Source organism: Opisthocomus hoazin, chromosome W (assembly GCF_030867145.1).
Source record: "Opisthocomus hoazin isolate bOpiHoa1 chromosome W, bOpiHoa1.hap1, whole genome shotgun sequence".
In the NCBI taxonomy this organism is placed as follows: Eukaryota; Metazoa; Chordata; class Aves; order Opisthocomiformes; family Opisthocomidae; genus Opisthocomus; species Opisthocomus hoazin.
In genome coordinates this window covers 44,984,885-45,002,039 of record NC_134453.1, presented here as the reverse complement: position 1 = coordinate 45,002,039, position 17,155 = coordinate 44,984,885, and the positions used below count along the sequence as shown (strand labels likewise).

At 42.0% G+C, this 17,155-nt stretch overlaps 1 protein-coding gene across 3 annotated transcripts in view; it reads left to right on the top strand.

Moving 5' to 3' along the window:
• Positions 1 to 17,155, top strand: part of LOC142365654 (A disintegrin and metalloproteinase with thrombospondin motifs 6-like) — a 213,027-nt gene that overhangs the window by 92,910 nt on the left and 102,962 nt on the right. For all 3 annotated transcript variants that reach the window (XM_075446664.1, XM_075446665.1, XM_075446666.1), the window contains exons 12-13: positions 2,787 to 2,932; positions 5,259 to 5,322. In XM_075446664.1, coding sequence (XP_075302779.1) covers positions 2,787 to 2,932; positions 5,259 to 5,322 — 210 coding nt within the window. The remainder of the gene's footprint in view (positions 1 to 2,786; positions 2,933 to 5,258; positions 5,323 to 17,155) is intronic.

Below are 17,155 nucleotides of genomic sequence, written 5' to 3'. Positions count from 1 at the left end.
GAAATAGTGCATATAAAATGAAAAGACAAAACTGATAGGAATGTTTGGTTTTGTCTTTGAAATTAAAGTAATAACAAAGTAACCTTTTCTAACATCATAGTATAGACCCATGCTAAGGATTTAAACGAGGGAAAAATGTGCAAAAAGTGCAAACACAGTGTGCTGAAAGCACAGTTTAAATAGCTGGATTATGTGGTGATCTGAATTCAAGTTATTATTGGACATTAAGTTTCCTTGCAAAGTAATTATAGAAGCACTGATTGAAAATACATTGTTAAAGATGAGATGGTAACCTTAACTGAATCAATCTTTTTTTTTCCCTATGAAAAATGAAATTGATTTTCCTATTACAGTACTTGCTGTATGAGTTTTCTAAACACATACTGTTGTAAATCTTAGTTCTGTTAAACAGCTAAAATTCATATCAAAAGTGATTTCAAATGTGCCACAACGTCGTATTTTATTTTAATGTTAATGATCTGTAGAAAAAAAATTCCAGACTGCTCACATTAATTCACGGGGTTAAAATTTTGTGCACATTTTATATGTACTCAAATACATCACCACTGTCCTTCTAATTGAACTAATTGAGAGTGTCATCTTCAGTGAGAGAGAAGTATTAACATTTCAGTTCTAAATCTTTCATGAAAGGTTGTTCTTTTAAAATAGCTGTGACCTCCTCTTGTTTCTTCATATACTGGTTACTCAGTAGTCCTTGACTCATTATAGCAGATGGGGTTGCTATAATTCATGGAGAAAGCATATTTCTGTAGTCCCATTAGAAATAATGAAGATTTTGGACATTTTGAATTATTCTGACAGAGATTCTATGCATAACTGGCCTCTGGTGAAAGATAACATCACTAGAAAATTAAAAATATGCCAACGTGAGCAGTAAGTCCTCAGATTTAACTTCAGTAGTGAAGACAAAAACAGCATTTAAGGAGTTTTTACAGGGGAATATGGGAATGTGGAAGAAAGAAATTGTATATAGTTTGTTTTGCATATTCATTATTACTATTATTATCATTATTAGTAGTAGTAGTATTTTTCCTTTGTTGTCTTATTAAACTGTCCTTATCTCAACCCACGAGTTTCCCCTTTTGTCCATTTCTCCTCCCCATCCCGCTGGGGGGGAAGGGGAGGGGTGAGCAAGCAGCTGTCTAGTGCGTAGTTGCCAGCTGCTGGGTTAAGCTACGACAGTCCATATGCAAAACTACTTTGTATCTAGGTGCATTTGCTCATGATAAGCTACACATTTTATTATTTATTGTTTTAATGTACATTCTTGAGAGCTTTGCACTTAGACTCTGACATGTTTGACAGTCTAGAAGTACCTTTTTATTCAAAATGAAATTTCTAGTAAAAAATTTTTTTATTCATTTTCTTTGACTAACCATCCTTGTTCATATTAAACTCCTATTAATTCTTTTATTTTTCTGAGTAATGCCTGATAGTTAAATTATATTTTCAGATTCTTTCATAAAAATCCAGAGTAATTCAGGTCATTGTGAGTGGCTGCATTTACTTGTTTACGTATGTCCCTCATTGCCGGGACTGAGGCTTTAGGTGAGCCTTAGAATGGAGGAAGAGAGAAAACTTGGCTTTGCTGTATCGATTAGTATAAAGTCAACACTGAGTCTTCCAGTAGTGCTTATGGGTGGACAGGGATATGTCTGTCTGTCTGTGTCTTCTGTGTGTGTCTCGGTGCTTTTTGTCAAATTCGTATGGCTGATTTTGGACACAGAAGTTGTCTGTGTTTCTTTTTGGAAAGGGTCAATACTGTGTCTGTTATGGGAAGTCAAGGGAGTTAAATAGCAGATGTCCACCTTTTGGAAGTGAAATGTGCAGATTCAGGTGCCAGTAAACCTGAGGCCATGCTCTACTCTGTCGCCTAAGCCAATAGTTTCATGAAAGGCTTATCTAATTGAGCTACTCCCAATTCTCAGTGATGCAATAGACACCAGAATGTGGATCAAACTATGGGCTCCAGGATTATTTCTGAATGGTTTAAAAAAGGTTTCTGACTAAGGAAATTATAAACTTCTTTTAACAATTCGCCATTGTGTGAATTGTCTGTCATTTTGTATGTCCGATGTAAGTAACAACATTACAAAGGTTCAGTGTTTGCATGAATAAAGTACACATGTTCATTCTGTCCCTGATAAAATGGCCAATCACTATTATATAGTGATTTTCTGTACCATGTCTAATGCCTTGGCACTACTTTTATTATGTCTGTAGAGTTAGTATAAATGAAGTACTGCAACAAATTCTTCTTCTATTGTAACCTAGTCCAGATTTTATTTTTTAAAATGTAAAGGAATACTTTCTTAAAAATACTGGGGGGGGAGGGGGGGAGTTTTCATTTTGCGTAATGAAGCCCCTACATGAATCCTAAGTGGTGGAGTGTGTTTTATTAAACTAATCTTAGAAATGCATCTTAGTGTTTAAAAGACTATAAGCTATTTGCAGTTCCTTTAATGTGAAACATTAAGGAGGATGCATGAAGAAAAAAAAATATTTTATTTTAAGCTTGCTTTAACTTATGGTGTGTGTTAGGGACCTATAATTCAGGACTTAGTGAAGACAATTGAACAAATCACACACACACCCCCCCCCCCAATGTCTAAACATGGCTAGAAAAAGTAAAATATTAGTCTTGTTATCTTTACAGAGAATACTAATTCCTATAATTGTCATTGCCTGACCCTTGTATTTTTCTGTCCTGGTAACTTTGTCAGCCTGGAAGCTAATTTTGTGGGGTTTTTTGTGAAATCTTTCAGTGGTGTTATCAGGGAGAGTGCGTACCTTTTGGCACTTGGCCCCAGAGCATAGATGGGTGCTGGGGTTCGTGGTCAATATGGGGAGAGTGCAGCAGGACATGCGGAGGAGGAGTCTCTTCGTCTATAAGACACTGTGACAGTCCAGCGTAAGTAGCTAAAGTAAGCCGGAGCCAACAAAAAGACACACTTCGAAATTATTCAAAACTGTGGTTTCACATGTTATCTGTAAAAATGTTTTTCTAGTTTACCAATATTTGTCTTCAAAATAGCAGACAGAAACAGTTTAACAAGAGCAGCTCACTAGACATACTTTTAACATTTTTAATGTATCTGTTATGTATGTACTGTAAAGATAGCTGGATTTGTATTTAGTAGTAACCAGAACAGTTTTCTTTCTGCAACTTACTGTTCATGCAAAATATATTTAAATTATGCCTTAGATTTCTTTCTTCTTAAGACATTATCTCTGATGCTTGTCTAGGATATAAAGTAACTATTGCCAGTTACTTATTAAAAAAGCAACACAGTATTTCCAAGATTTTGCATACAACTGCTTACATACAAACCATAATTAGCTTTATTATGTTGCATACAATACATTTATATGCTATCACATCCAACACTTAGTTGTGACTTCCCACTGACTCTTAAAACAATTCAGCAACTTCTCTCCCTGCCACTACTTCCTATTGGTCCATCTACTCTCCCTAAAGATGGGCCAGCTTCTCCACTACAGCTTGGTCTGTTGTGTGTATGTGTACTGGTCTTTTCATCTTGTCTACTTCCCAATGTCCTGAGCACTATTCCAGAGAAGGTCTGTCACGTAAGTGCTCCTCTCTCTGTCACTAGCGCTTCTCAGATGAGGAATGCTTACTTATTTCCATTCCTGTTCTTTGCTGAATGAATCACTGCTTTTTTTTCTGTTGCTGCTTGCACTGTTCTGGTTACCTCATCACAGCTATGGGTCTTAGCAGAAGGATGGTTTTAGTACTCCGTACTTGTTCTTGTCATGTCCCATAATCTCTATTTCCATCACCATTATTAGTTTTTAAGACCACTTTTTCTTGAAAACATTAAGCTTTTGTGCTTATTTCATGAAAATCCATTCTGTGGCTTTGTCACTCCTTTCTTATCTTCTCTCTGCACACTTCAGTTCTTTGTTGCTTGTACCCATGTTTTGCAAGCTGGGCTGTACTTCAGCTTTCCACCACACTCTGCAAGGCAGATATCATAATGTCACATTACTGCTGTTTAAGGTGGTCTGTCCACCTCCTATCATTAGCAAAACTATCAATCAAATCTAGCAAATATCACTACTTACTGAATGAATTCAAAAGCAAAAATTATCCATATGCATTGATAACAAATCAGACTATGTTACTGAGAGGATAATAAATGAAATACATTAATTTTTTCACAGAAGTATGTAAAAATGCTAGTGAAATATTTGTTTGGAGCATGATTAATTTCCTAAGATTTTTTAACTACTCTTGTCACCATGTATATCAGTTGGTATGCTGAAAGATGATTAAATTTTAAATGTTTAACAGTGCAGCAAGGAAATGCAATATTTGTTTAAATTTTCTTTTGTGTGTGCCTGCAACAGGAAAAAATTCCCTTTGGTTCATTAATTAACTTGAGTTTCTAGGGTAGTGTTGCCTGGTTAAATATCTGTAATGTGAAAAATACTATTGATTTTCTTTTTAGTTAATTTTAAATTCTTTAATTTCTTTATTATAAAACAAACACCAAGTTTTTTTCCATTCTGCTTTTAGGATATGAGCCAAAGATCTGACGTCTGATTAATTGTCCATTTAAGTCAATGTTAATTCAATATTTGACCTCTGCAGAAGATAGATAAGGTTCTTGAACAATTTGAGAATTTAAGAGGCAATGTCTTAATCACGCTAATAGAAACTTGATTACTCTGGAGTTTCCTCAGATTTAAAACTGTTTAATTCAAATCAGATTCTTGAACTAGAAAATACAGTCTTTGCTGCTGGCTCCAATATTTAGCAGACAGTGTTTTTTCATTTTGTTATATTTTTAGGTGTAATATGAGAAGATTAAAAAAAAAAAGTATCACATAGGTTGTTTACACATTTCTCACTCTAGTTTTACAAAGCAAGCAAATATTAAAAACAATGCCTTTTTAGTATGTTCAAAATATAGTCAAACTGTATTGCTTGGGATCTATGCAAACTAGATGAATACTATATGAGTGAAGATTTTCAAGTACCCAGTATTGTTTTGTATCTGCTCCAATTCAAGTCAATGCTACAATGCCTACTAAATAAAATATTTTAAAATCTCACCTTAAACCTTCTATGTACTTTATAAATTTATTTATATGTTATATAGTATATAAGTATATCTCTTGGACTTGTATTTACACTAATAATACATAAATACATATAATGAACATGTGTTTATACTAGTACATATACTAAAACGTAAAACATGTTTTTCCAGGCCTTCAGGTGGAGGCAAATATTGTCTTGGAGAAAGGAAACGATATCGTTCCTGTAATAGTGATGTAAGTAAATTTTGTTCCACTGTAAAAGTACAATCTCAACTTGTCTGTTTTTCATTTCAGCAGCAATGGATGCATTTTTTCCCAGTTCAGAAAATCTGTGAAATCTGTTTAAGGTAAATAAGGAGCATTTCACATCAGACCAAAGGTCTGTCTAGCCCAGTGTCTTGTCTCCCAGCAGTGGCAAATGACAGATGGAAAAATTATAAACTCTTGGATGCCAAGGCATAACTTGTCCATGGATATACTGTATGAATTTCCAGAAGCTGGGTGTTTAAATATTTCTTGAGCTCCACATCATGTCTGTACCATGTTGCTTAACTGCCACAAATGGAAGTATCCTCCATGAATCCTCTTACCCTTTTTATACCTTTATAACTTCCAGTGCTAATGTGTTACACAATCGCTTCCTTACACATTCTGTGAAAATGTATTTCTTCTGGTGTGTTTTAAACCTACTGCTTTACCATCAGGTATCCACTGGCTCTTGTGTTACCAGAATGATCATGCAGTTTCATTTTAGAGCTGAGCCCATCAAATAATGAAGTACCACTGAGGGGGTGGGACAGGGTATAAATGTATAAAATGAAATTATGAACCAAAATTACAAATTCAAGTAAGTTGAAAATTGTACCAGAAAACAGTACACACTAATAAAGAATTTCACTAGTAAGTTTCCAAGTCAATAACATAAACAGGCTTCCATATTATTTTATCTTCAAATTTGTCTTAAATTTCTTCTTAAATCAAGACAGTTCATAACAGCGGGAGAGTCTGTGTACCTAATGGTGTCATATTTCAGAACAAAATACCATAGTTAATAAGCTGGTTTCTTGATAAAACCTTGTTTTTATGATTGCTATTAATTATCATAAGTATTAGTTCTGCAAACTTCTCTGTGGAGGCTATCCTCATTGTTAGGAAGCATGACAAATTTCCGAACTCAAAATTACTTTTTCAGGGGGAGTATAGCGGGCCTGAGATCCTCTGTATCCCTGACTCCAGAACCCCAGGGGTCACAGAATCACAGAATCACAGAATCACAGAATGGTAGGGGTTGGAAGGGACCTCTGTGGGTCATCTAGTCCAACCCCCCTGCCGAAGCAGGGTCACCTACAGTAGGCTGCACAGGACCTTGTCCAGGCGGGTCTTGAATATCTCCAGAGAAGGAGACTCCACAACCTCCCTGGGCAGCCTGTTCCAGTGCTCCGTCACCCTCAGAGGGAAGAAGTTCTTCCTCATGTTCAGACGGAACTTCCTGTGCCCCAGTTTGTGCCCATTGCCCCTTGTCCTGTCACTGGGCACCACTGAAAAGAGCTTGGCCCCATCCTCCTGACACCCACCCTTGAGATATTTGTAGGCATTTATAAGGTCCCCTCGCAGCCTTCTCTTCTCCAGGCTGAACAAGCCCAGTTCCCTCAACCTCTCCTCGTAGGGGAGATGCTCCAGTCCCCTCACCATCCTTGTAGCCCTCCGCTGGACTCTCTCCAGTAGCTCTTCATCTTTCTTGAAGTGGGGAGCCCAGAACTGGACACAGTACTCCAGATGAGGCCTCACCAGGGCAGTGTAGAGGGGAAGGAGAACCTCCCTCGTCCTGCTGGCCACACTCTTCTTGATGCACCCCAGGATCCCATTGGCCTTCTTGGCAGCCAGGGCACACTGCTGGCTCATGGTTAACCTGTCGTCCACCAGCACACCCAGGTCCCTCTCCACAGAGCTGCTCTCCAGCAGGTCCACCCCAAGCCTGTACTGGTGCATGAGGTTGTTCCTCCCCAGGTGCAGGACCCTTCCCTTGCCCTTGTTGAACCTCATCAGGTTCCTCTCTGCCCAGCTTTCCAGCCTATCCAGGTCACGCTGAATGGCAGCACAGCCTTCTGGTGTATCTACCACACCTCCCAGTTTGGTGTCGTCAGCAAACTTGCTGAGGGTACATTCTAACTCTTCATCCAGGTCGTTGATGAAGAAGTTGAACAAGACTGGGCCCAGTACTGACCCCTGGGGGACACCACTTGTCACCAGCCTCCAACTAGACTCAGCGCCGCTGATGACAACCCTCTGAGTTCTGCCATTCAGCCAGTTCTCTATCCACTTCACCGACCACTCATCCAGCCCATACTTCCTCAGCTTCCCTAGGAGGATATCATGGGAGACTGTGTCGAAAGCCTTGCTGAAGTCAAGCTAGATAACATCCACGGCTCTCCCTTCATCTACCCAGCCAGTCATGTCATCGTAGAAAGCTATCAGATTGGTCAGGCATGATTTCCCTTTGGTGAATCCATGCTGACTACTCCTGATAACCTTCTTTTCTTCCACTTGCTTGATGATGGCCTCCAGGATAAGCTGCTCCATCACCTTTCCCGGGATGGAGGTGAGGCTGACCGGCCTGTAGTTCCCTGGGTCCTCCTTCTTGCCCTTTTTGAAGATTGGAGTGACATTGGCCTTTCTCCAGTCCTCGGGCACCTCTCCTGTCCTCCAGGACCTCTCAAAGATGATGGAGAGTGGCTCAGCAATGACATCCGCCAGCTCCCTCAGCAGTCGTGGGTGCATTCCATCGGGGCCCATGGATTTGTGGACATCCAGATCACTTAAGCGATCCCTCACACAGTCCTCCTCGACCAAGGGAAAGTCGTCCTCTTTCTAGGCTTCTTCTCTTACCTCCGGGGCCTGGGTTTCCTGAGGGCCAGTCTTAGCACTGAAGACTGAAGCAAAGAAGGCATTCATTAGCTCTGCCTTCTCCGCATCCTCCGTCACCAGGACACCCGCCTCATTCAGCAGCGGCCCCACGTTGTCCCTAGCCTTCCTTTTGCTGCTGATGTAGTTGAAGAAGCCCTTCTTGTTGTTTTTGACATCCCTTGCCAGCTTCAATTCCAGGTGAGCCTTGGCCTTCCTCGTCACATCCCTGCATGCTCTCACTACGTTTCTGTACTCTTCCCAAGTGGCCTGTCCCTCTTTCCACATTCCATGGACCTTTCTCTTCTGCCTGATCTCCGCTAGAAGCTCCTTGTTTAACCATGCAGGTCTCCTGCCTCCTTTGCTAAATTTCTTTCTCAGGGGGATGCATTGCTCCTGTGCATGGAAGAAGTGTTGTTTAAAGAGCGACCAGCACTCATGGACCCCCCTGCCTTCGAGAGCCCTGGCCCACGGGATTCCTCCCAGTAGCTCCTTGAAGAGGGCAAAGTCAGCCCTCCTGAGGTCCAGGGTTTTGATCCTGCTTATCGCCCTGCTTCCTCCACGCAGGATCCTGAACTCGACCATTTCATGGTCACTGCAGCCGAGTCTACCTCCAGCCTTCACATCCTTCACCAGTCCCTCCTTGTTTGTTAACACGAGGTCCAGCAGCGCGCCTTTCCTTGTTGGTTCCTCCACCACTTGCATCAGAAAGTTATCATCGATGCTCTGTAGGAACCTCCTGGATTGCACCTGCCTAGCTGTGTGGTCTTCCCAGGTGATGTCAGGGTGGTTGAAGTCCCCCATGAGAACCAGAGCCTGTGACTGTGAGGCTGCTTGCAGCTGCCTGTAGAAGGCCTCATCAACCTCCTCCTCCTGGTCAGGTGGCCTGTAGTATACACCCACCGTAATGTCACCCTTATGAGCCTGTCCCTTAATTCTAACCCACAAGCTTTCAACTGGTTCCTCATTTGCCCCCGGGCCAAGCTCAATGCATTCCAGTTGCTCCCTCACATATAGAGCAACTCCCCCTCCTCTCCTTGTTGGTCTGTCTTTCCTAAAGAGTCTGTAGCCATCTATGACAGCATGCCAGTCATGCGAGTTGTCCCACCACGTTTCTGTGATGGCGACCAAGTCGTAGCCGTCCTGCTGTATAATGGCTTACAGCTCCTGCTGTTTATTGCCCATGCTACGTGCATTGGTGTAAACACACTTGAGATGGGCTGTCAATCTCACCCCTGGCCTTGGCACTCCAAGCCTAGGCTCATCCCTAGTGAGCTGGGCAATATCCCCTTCCCCCTTCGAACCTAGTTTAAAGCCCTCTCAATGAGCCCCGCCAGCTCGTGGCCAAGAATTCTTTTTCCCCTTTGTGATAGCTGAGTTCCACTCAGGTCAACCTCGAGTCTCCCCTGGTGCTTTCTGCCAGAGACTCCAGGTTGGGCCATTCTCCCCGGCTGCATTGTAGAGCATTTTTTTAACATCGTGTCCTGTCCGGACTGGTCCAAAGGCTACTGCATGAACTATTTATTGTTTAATTTATTCAAATGCTTGTCGTTGCTCAGGGCCCCATTCAAAATCATTCTTCTTCCGAGTCCTTTGATAGAGAGGGCTTACAATCAGACTGTAATTTGGGATGTACATCCTCCAAAAACCCACAACACCTAAGAAGGCTGGTGTTTCCTTCTTGCTAGCCAGTGCCCAATGTGGGACTCAAATACAATGGCAGTTTTGTACTAATTGTGTTATAGCTGTAGTCGTTATTAAGTGGCAAGTTCCTGTGTGGGTCACGGAACTGGTTGTTTGCGCTGCTTATCTGTTTATTTCGTTGAGCTTTGGAACATGGTAATACAAACAATGGCTGTGTGCTTTGCCCTGGCATTGACAGCTTTACTTTGCTGGGGGAGCTATTTTGTACGGCAGTAGAAGGAACTCGGGAGCATGTTGGTACAAACAATATGTGCTTTGTCCTGGTGTTGACAGCCTTGCTGTATTGCGGAAGCTATCTTGTGGAGACGATGAGGGAATACATCTCCCTCTCCCTACCTGGGATTTCTGTATATGGTTTTATTGGGCAGGTTCCCGAGGTCCTTGTTCACCCTCATGTGAGCTGTGTAATACCGCTAGTTAATACTGTTGGCATATTATGGGTTTGGTGGAAAGTGGTCTCATCCTGGTGTAAGAGAAAACAGATCCTGGGTGAGGCGATACTGAAATGTGCCCTAAAACAGCCAGTCCCTGGGTGGCAGGGTATGTGGAAGGATCTGGGCAGGTTCCTAGGACAGTTATCACCTCCTATAGCCTGGGATTTTACACCTGAACAGGCAAACAACCCGGGCAAATTGATGCGCCACCTGATAGAAGGGTACCTTGTTTACCCCGATGAAAACCAGCAGCTTCTAGCACTGTACTGGGGTCTGGCCTGTGCCTATCGAGCCACAGTTCAGTACTCTCAGAAGACTGTGGCTGAGGCAGGGACCCAGACTGTACCCGAGGACAGCAGAGTTGAGGTAGGGACCCAAAAAACAACAACTACAGTGTCGCATTAAAGGGGAGGGGTAAGGGGAGTCTGATATTCAACTAGCCTGCCAGAGCCCTTCCAAGGACTTTCACTGAAACAGTTTCGCAAAGTTGAAACAATAGGTAATTTATTCAAGCGACAGTTATCACAGATTCGGAATTGCCATTGATAAATTCACTGTCTACAAAAGTTGAGCTCAAAGTAATAGTTTAGTGCTTTAGTTAACAATGTGTTCCCGGGGATACGTCTGACAAAGTCAGAGGCGCGACTCTTACCAAAAAGGCGTCCCTTCTTGGGGGGGGAAGAGAGGTTCAGGCCCGTCAACCCGTCCGTCAGGTGAAGTTCTCGCTTGGCTCCTCCTCCCAAAGAGAGTTTTCAAGTGCCAATTTTTATATGTTTGGAAATCTTTTGGTGAGGTGGGACTAAGTCAATTATTGTGTATCGATTGGCTCTTGGCATGGAATGTTGTGTCGTCAGAAGCGAGACTCAGCAGTGTGACACGCCTTCGGAGCGGGCATCTTGGTATGTGTATTCGGGGGCCATCTGTGCTTTGTCCAAAGCAATCTCTGAAGCAATCTCTGGCTGCGCAGCCTCCGCGGCGCCCCACAGATCACTGAGTTTACAGTGATGGGCTATCCCCCCTTTACTTTTGTCTGATAAGATAAGCACCAGTTATTTACTTCCTTTGTTAGCTCTTTGGCTCTTGAAAACCTCAGTCCGTTTGTCTTTTGTCTTGCATTCGACAAGTCCAGCAAGGCCATCGATTACATTATCCACCCCGTGACTTTAGTCACATCTCGTCAAAAAGGAATATTAGATGAATTTAGGTTCAGACGGGTTGAGGGGCTCATCTTCCTCCCTAATAGGAGAAGGAATTAAAGGAACATAATCAGGGTTATGAACTTTAAGCATTCTAATATGCGCACTAAAAGTTTTAGCTAATGAAGATTGTACACATGATAAACCCACACAAATAACAATAAGGAGTACAATAAACATCAGTACATATTGAATCAAACTTTGTATCCATCCACTAATGTTTAGTCCAAGTCCATTAAAAACTTTCGAGATCCACCCCGTCCATTCCCAGGGCTTCTGCTTCATATTTTCACGGAGTTCTCGAGACTGTTCCGCAATCTTACACATTTCATCCATGGCTTGATGTAAAGTGACAGATACATTTGGGATAGAAACACAACAGGTTTCATCAGGATAGGAGGCATTTAGCCATCCACAAACACCACTTTCTTTTAACAAAATCATATCTAAGGCTAACCTATTTTGTAGCGTCATTTTGGATGTAGCTTGCAGCTGCAAGTCAACTGCATTAATTGCTGTTTTTGTCCAGTTTGCTAGGGATTCTACTTGCCATGTCAAATTTTCTATATATAATCGATTATTGGTAATTACTGTCCAATAACCCCAAAAAGCTTTCATTCCCAAGTTTATTCTCATTGCTGGTGTATAATAGCTCGGCCAGGCAAAAAGATTACCATTTTCTTGCATGGAGTTCCACATTTGTGACTGTCTTTTAGCTCTATGTCCTCGTGATTTTGTTAAGGATTGAATGAAATTAAAAGCTATAGTAGGACACAAGCTTGGAATACCTAGAGTACATTCTAATCCATCCCAGTAGGGTTGAATGTAGTCTGATATTTGTCCATTAGAACACACCCATACAGTTTCAGGTGGTGCAGGTAGCATTAAAGTGCTACACGTACTATTTTCGAGTTCATCGAGGCTATTATGTCCATGTAGATAATGTTGGAAAGGAACTTGGCATCTTTTGGCCTGTGGCTCAGCATTGTTGCTAGAAACTATATGATATGCCCATGTGTTAACCTGTTTGGGATCCACTTTTATCATACACTCTGACCTTGTCTTAGGGATTGGAGCACTATAATTATGACATAAACATACACTTCTTAAAGCATGGTAAAAGTCTGCAACCATCCATACCCATGGGTACTCATCAATATTAGAACAAGTTATCTTGTTAGTACAATTCCATAATTGGACTGGCCCTAGCGGCGTGGTAATTGGAGGTTTTTCTCCCCATTGTGTAAAACGAGTTCTATGATCAGCAATAGTCCACATACAAGGTACATCATTAGATTGTGGACTACACTTAGATCCATAGTTTGAGAGAAATTTGATACACCATTCAGCTTGTACTGGAATACTGTATTTAAAGGTAATAGGTACACCCCAGAATGGTCGAGGAGGCTGGTCAAGCCAGGGTACCTCCGTGCAGTCGATAGACAATTTTATCTTGTTGTTTAAATTCAGGAAATTTTTGTCAAGCTCTCGAGTGCAGTTAGAATTAGACCATATGTTGGTATAGTTAAGATTTGAAGGATAAGTATAATGTTTGTAGGTAATTCCACTTCCCCATGGTATGGAGATGGTATTGTCTTTCATTTCCCATAAATCCAGCAGTGCTCCTTTTAAGTCAAGGGGAATAACCGTAAAAGGGAGTCCCTCTGCAGGGGTTGTTGGCAGCATAAGACAAGTGGTTCCCTGAGTCCAATTCATCATTCTAAGAAATCCTTGTAATAACTTAAAGGCTGTGTTTTCCTCTATCATACCCAAAGACTTCTTTGTTTTTTGATTATAATCTCTATGGAACACATGCACAATTATTACACCTAATATGTAAACACATGTTAAACTTACACATATTTGTCTACCACTGCCAATGCATGATAGAAGATTCATATTGACAATTCTGTAGTAAATTATAACTATCAAAACCACAACAAAATAAAGCTATTTTGCATTATAAAAACAGTAACCTAAACAATAAAGTAAAAAGTGAAAAAAAAAGATCACATAATATACAAGTAAAATTAGAAATCAGTATTCCTATCAAAATTAAATCACTATTGTCCTTTTTGTCAGATGGTTTTGACCTTCTGGAAACTTTGGTTCACAGATGATTCCACAGATTAGGACTAGAAGTATAAATCAGCAGTCCTTGATGGCAGTCTGTTTTGACACATGACAGTCCGTGTTTTCAGGCGTAGTTTCCCAGCATTTGGAAAATACCTGTAAACAGAAAAGAAAGGAAAATGCTCGGTTGTCATTGAAACCGGCATATAATAGGTTAAATGGTAGGTACTATCCATCTAGTACTGATTTGATGCAGTTTTCCAGAGCTATCTTTCGCTTTCCAAGCGTAAAGATTTTTTGGTTTTTTTAATACTAGTGCCACTGTTCCAATCTGAGGCATTTTAACCAGCACTGGCTGGCCTGCGTAAAAGCCAGTAGGGTGTTCTGGTTTTACATGTGCCTTTGGCACCAGAGTTGTGGCAGGAGCAGAGAATGCTTTCATTTTGGGACAGCCGTCTCCGGCCCATCTATTATTTAATTGATAGATGGCATTGGATAATCACAGATGCCACCCAGCTTCGTGGGTTTTAGCAAATCGCTTAACTAACCCGTTTGTTCTCTCAACAATACCATTTGCTTGGGGGTAGTACGGAGTATGGAATACCCACCGAATTGCTTCTTCTTTTGCCCAGTCTTGTACCACTGTAGCTGTAAAGTGTGATCCGTTGTCACTTGGAATCTCCTCAGGAAGGGGGAGTGTGCTTCAGGCTGTAAACTGTGTTATCTCCAGTTGCAGCTGGGACAGCTGTTGCCATGGTAATTCCTGAAACAACTTCCACCCCTACTAATATATGTTTTTTACCCCCTGAGGGTCTCAATGGACCTATGTAATCAATTTGCCAGGTGTGCCACAGTGGTTTTTTATTTTGGATGTGCATGGGAGGTGCCTTACATGGATAATCTTTATGAAGTCGCAGGCGACACTGTGAACAGGCAGTGACCACTTGTTCACACAGTTTTGTTGACACAGGCCATCCTCGGGCTATGCCTTCCCGATACACATCAGCTCGGCCAGTGTGCCCTCGTTTTACATGTAACCATTCAAGTAAACGTTCCCATTCTAATTCATCACTTACAATATCAATTTTGTGTAGCCGTGTGAGGCTATCAACTTGTTGATTGAACTGGGCAGCAATAGAGGCTGATCGATCATGCCCTTTCACCCAACCAATGTGCAGTATCCTTTGTTCTCCTATTTTTAGCAATTGTTTCCAGCTGTCAGTTTGCCAGACTGGGACTCTATTTACCTGCCAGTCGTTGGCTGCCCAGTGGCTCACCCACTCGGTAGCTCCATTTAAAACAGCATATGATTCAGTGTAAATATAGTCAGCACCATGTTGTGCAGCTAATAAAACTGCCCTAAGCTCCCCGAATTGTGCACTTCCTTTACCTGTTTCGCTGACCCGTTCTCCCGTGGCTACTTCCAGCGCCACTGCATTATAATTCCACTCATTATTTCACCTGTAGGATGACACATCAGTGAACCATACCCCTTCGAGGTTGCTGCTTTCTGTTAGAGGAAGTGCCTCCCGAATTGGAGATGGTTTGCTTGGAGGAGTTTGGAACAGCGAAGTACTGTCTATATCTTTTTGCAGTTTAGACACTTTAGTGCTGCCCTCTGTAATAGGCATAATGTCATGGATGCTTTCCAGATAGGCATACCACTTACGGATCGTGGGCTTTTGGGCAATGCCAGCAGGCGGCACCGTCCCTTTAAATATTGTGTCTAGGAGGCGGAAAGGTCCCCGAATGATTACACTCTGGTTTTTTCTTATTTGTTCCACTCGCTTTACAGCTCGTACCAGAGACAATAGTCCCTTTTCCAGGTCTGAGTATCGCGATTCAGTATCATTAAAGGACTTTGAACTGAACTCAAGTGGACGCTCAGGCCCTTCAGGTCCTTTTTGCCAAACATTACAGTGAGAACCATGTTCACTAAATCCCCATTCCAAATGGATTGGATCAGAGGGATGTACAGGACCTAGCTGCTGAAATAGTCTCAATTCTTTTACCAGTGTCTCCAGGGCATTAGAATGTTGATTTGTCCACTCCCATGATTTCTTTTTTCGCAGCAAATTGTAAAGGGGTCGAGCAATGATAGAAAATCCAGGGACATGTTTACGCCAGTATACTAAAGTTCCTAAAACTTGTTGCAATTCCTTAACATTAGAGGGATCCTGTCCCTGTTGTATTTTCTCCAGTGTGTCAGGAGGCATAGATAAGGCTCCTTTGATCCACCAGACCCCTAGGAATTGAACTTCCTGTGCTGGTCCCTGACACTCGGATGGGGGAATTTCCAGACCCAAGGTTGTTAATTGCAATGTCACATCCTCCATAGCCTGTTTAACAGTGTCAAATTGTTCCCCTCCAATCAAAAGATCATCTATATATTGATATATAGTAACGCCTGATGGAATAGGAATTCCACTCAGTGTTTTAGCTAAAGCATTGTGAGCAATGGTGGGGGAATGTTTACATCCCTGAGGCAGCCTGTTAAAGGTGCATGGTATCCCTTTCCAGGTAAAAGCAAATTGGGCTTTATCATGTTCCTGGAGTGGAACCATAAAAAACATATCTTTTACATCTAAAGTTGCCATCCATGTGTGAGATGCTCCCTGTATCTGAGTTACCAATTCTGCAATGCTCGGTACAGCTGCAGTTAAAGGTGCAGTGTTGGCATTTAATCACCTGTAATCTATCGTGAGTCTCCACTGCCCGTTTGGTTTTTTTACTGGCCAGACAGGGGAATTATAGGGTGAGTGTGTACGAGTGATGATGCCTCGGTTTTTTAAGTCTCTTACCACCCCGTCAATACCCGATTGCGCAGCTGATGGTAAGGTGTACTGTTTTGTGTTTGTAATTTTTGATGGTGGTAAAGATATGGACATTTCTAATAAATTAATTTTTTTAGGCTCATTCTGTTTAATTTCTCGCCCAGCAAAACTCCAAACTGAACCATCAGGGAGTTTCCACACTCTGCCATACAACAAATCAAATCCCAAAATATTAGTGTTAGAAGCACCGACCAGTACTTCAGTGCGGGTTAATCTTTGTTCGCCCGGGAGCCACAGGGTAATTTTTGCTGTAGGGCATTTCCTTATGACTCCATCAATGCCTGTAAATTTTACTTTACAGCGACCAGGTTTTACATTTAAGCATGTTGCAGTCTCCTTGGTGATTACCGAAATTTGAGCACCCGTATCAATGAGAAAATTTACAAAAACTTTCTTTGGTCCCACCGGCATGGCAATGACAGGTTCGGGAGGTGTATCGGAGAGCCACTGTATAGCTAGTACCCGCCAAGGAAGGAGGCTCACAGCCCTCCCCGCGGATAGGCGTTTTTTGCCTGAGGGTCTGTTAGATCAATTAGCTCCTGCTGTGGGGCGGAGGGTGCAGTGTTAAAAGTTGCTTTGTATTCTGCCGGCTGACCTGTCTTTGCTGAATTAAGCTTATGGCTTAACGACTGTACGAGAATTTTTAGGTCAGTTGTGGATATACCAATCAATAGATGGCACCCCAATAGCTCGAGCTTTACGCCAGAGCTCGTTACGCTCCGTATCAAATTTTAATTTGCATTCGGGCTTAGCCTTAGGGCTGTGAATCTGGTGAAGTCGCCGAGGTGGTGGATCAGATAACTGTGAGGATCTGATCCATCCCATCCTGCGCCCGTGTTGCACTATATCTTGTACAAATTCACTCCAAGTGATTACTAGATTTTAATTTTGGTCCTGATCCTGATCCTGCCCTCGATGTGGGCGT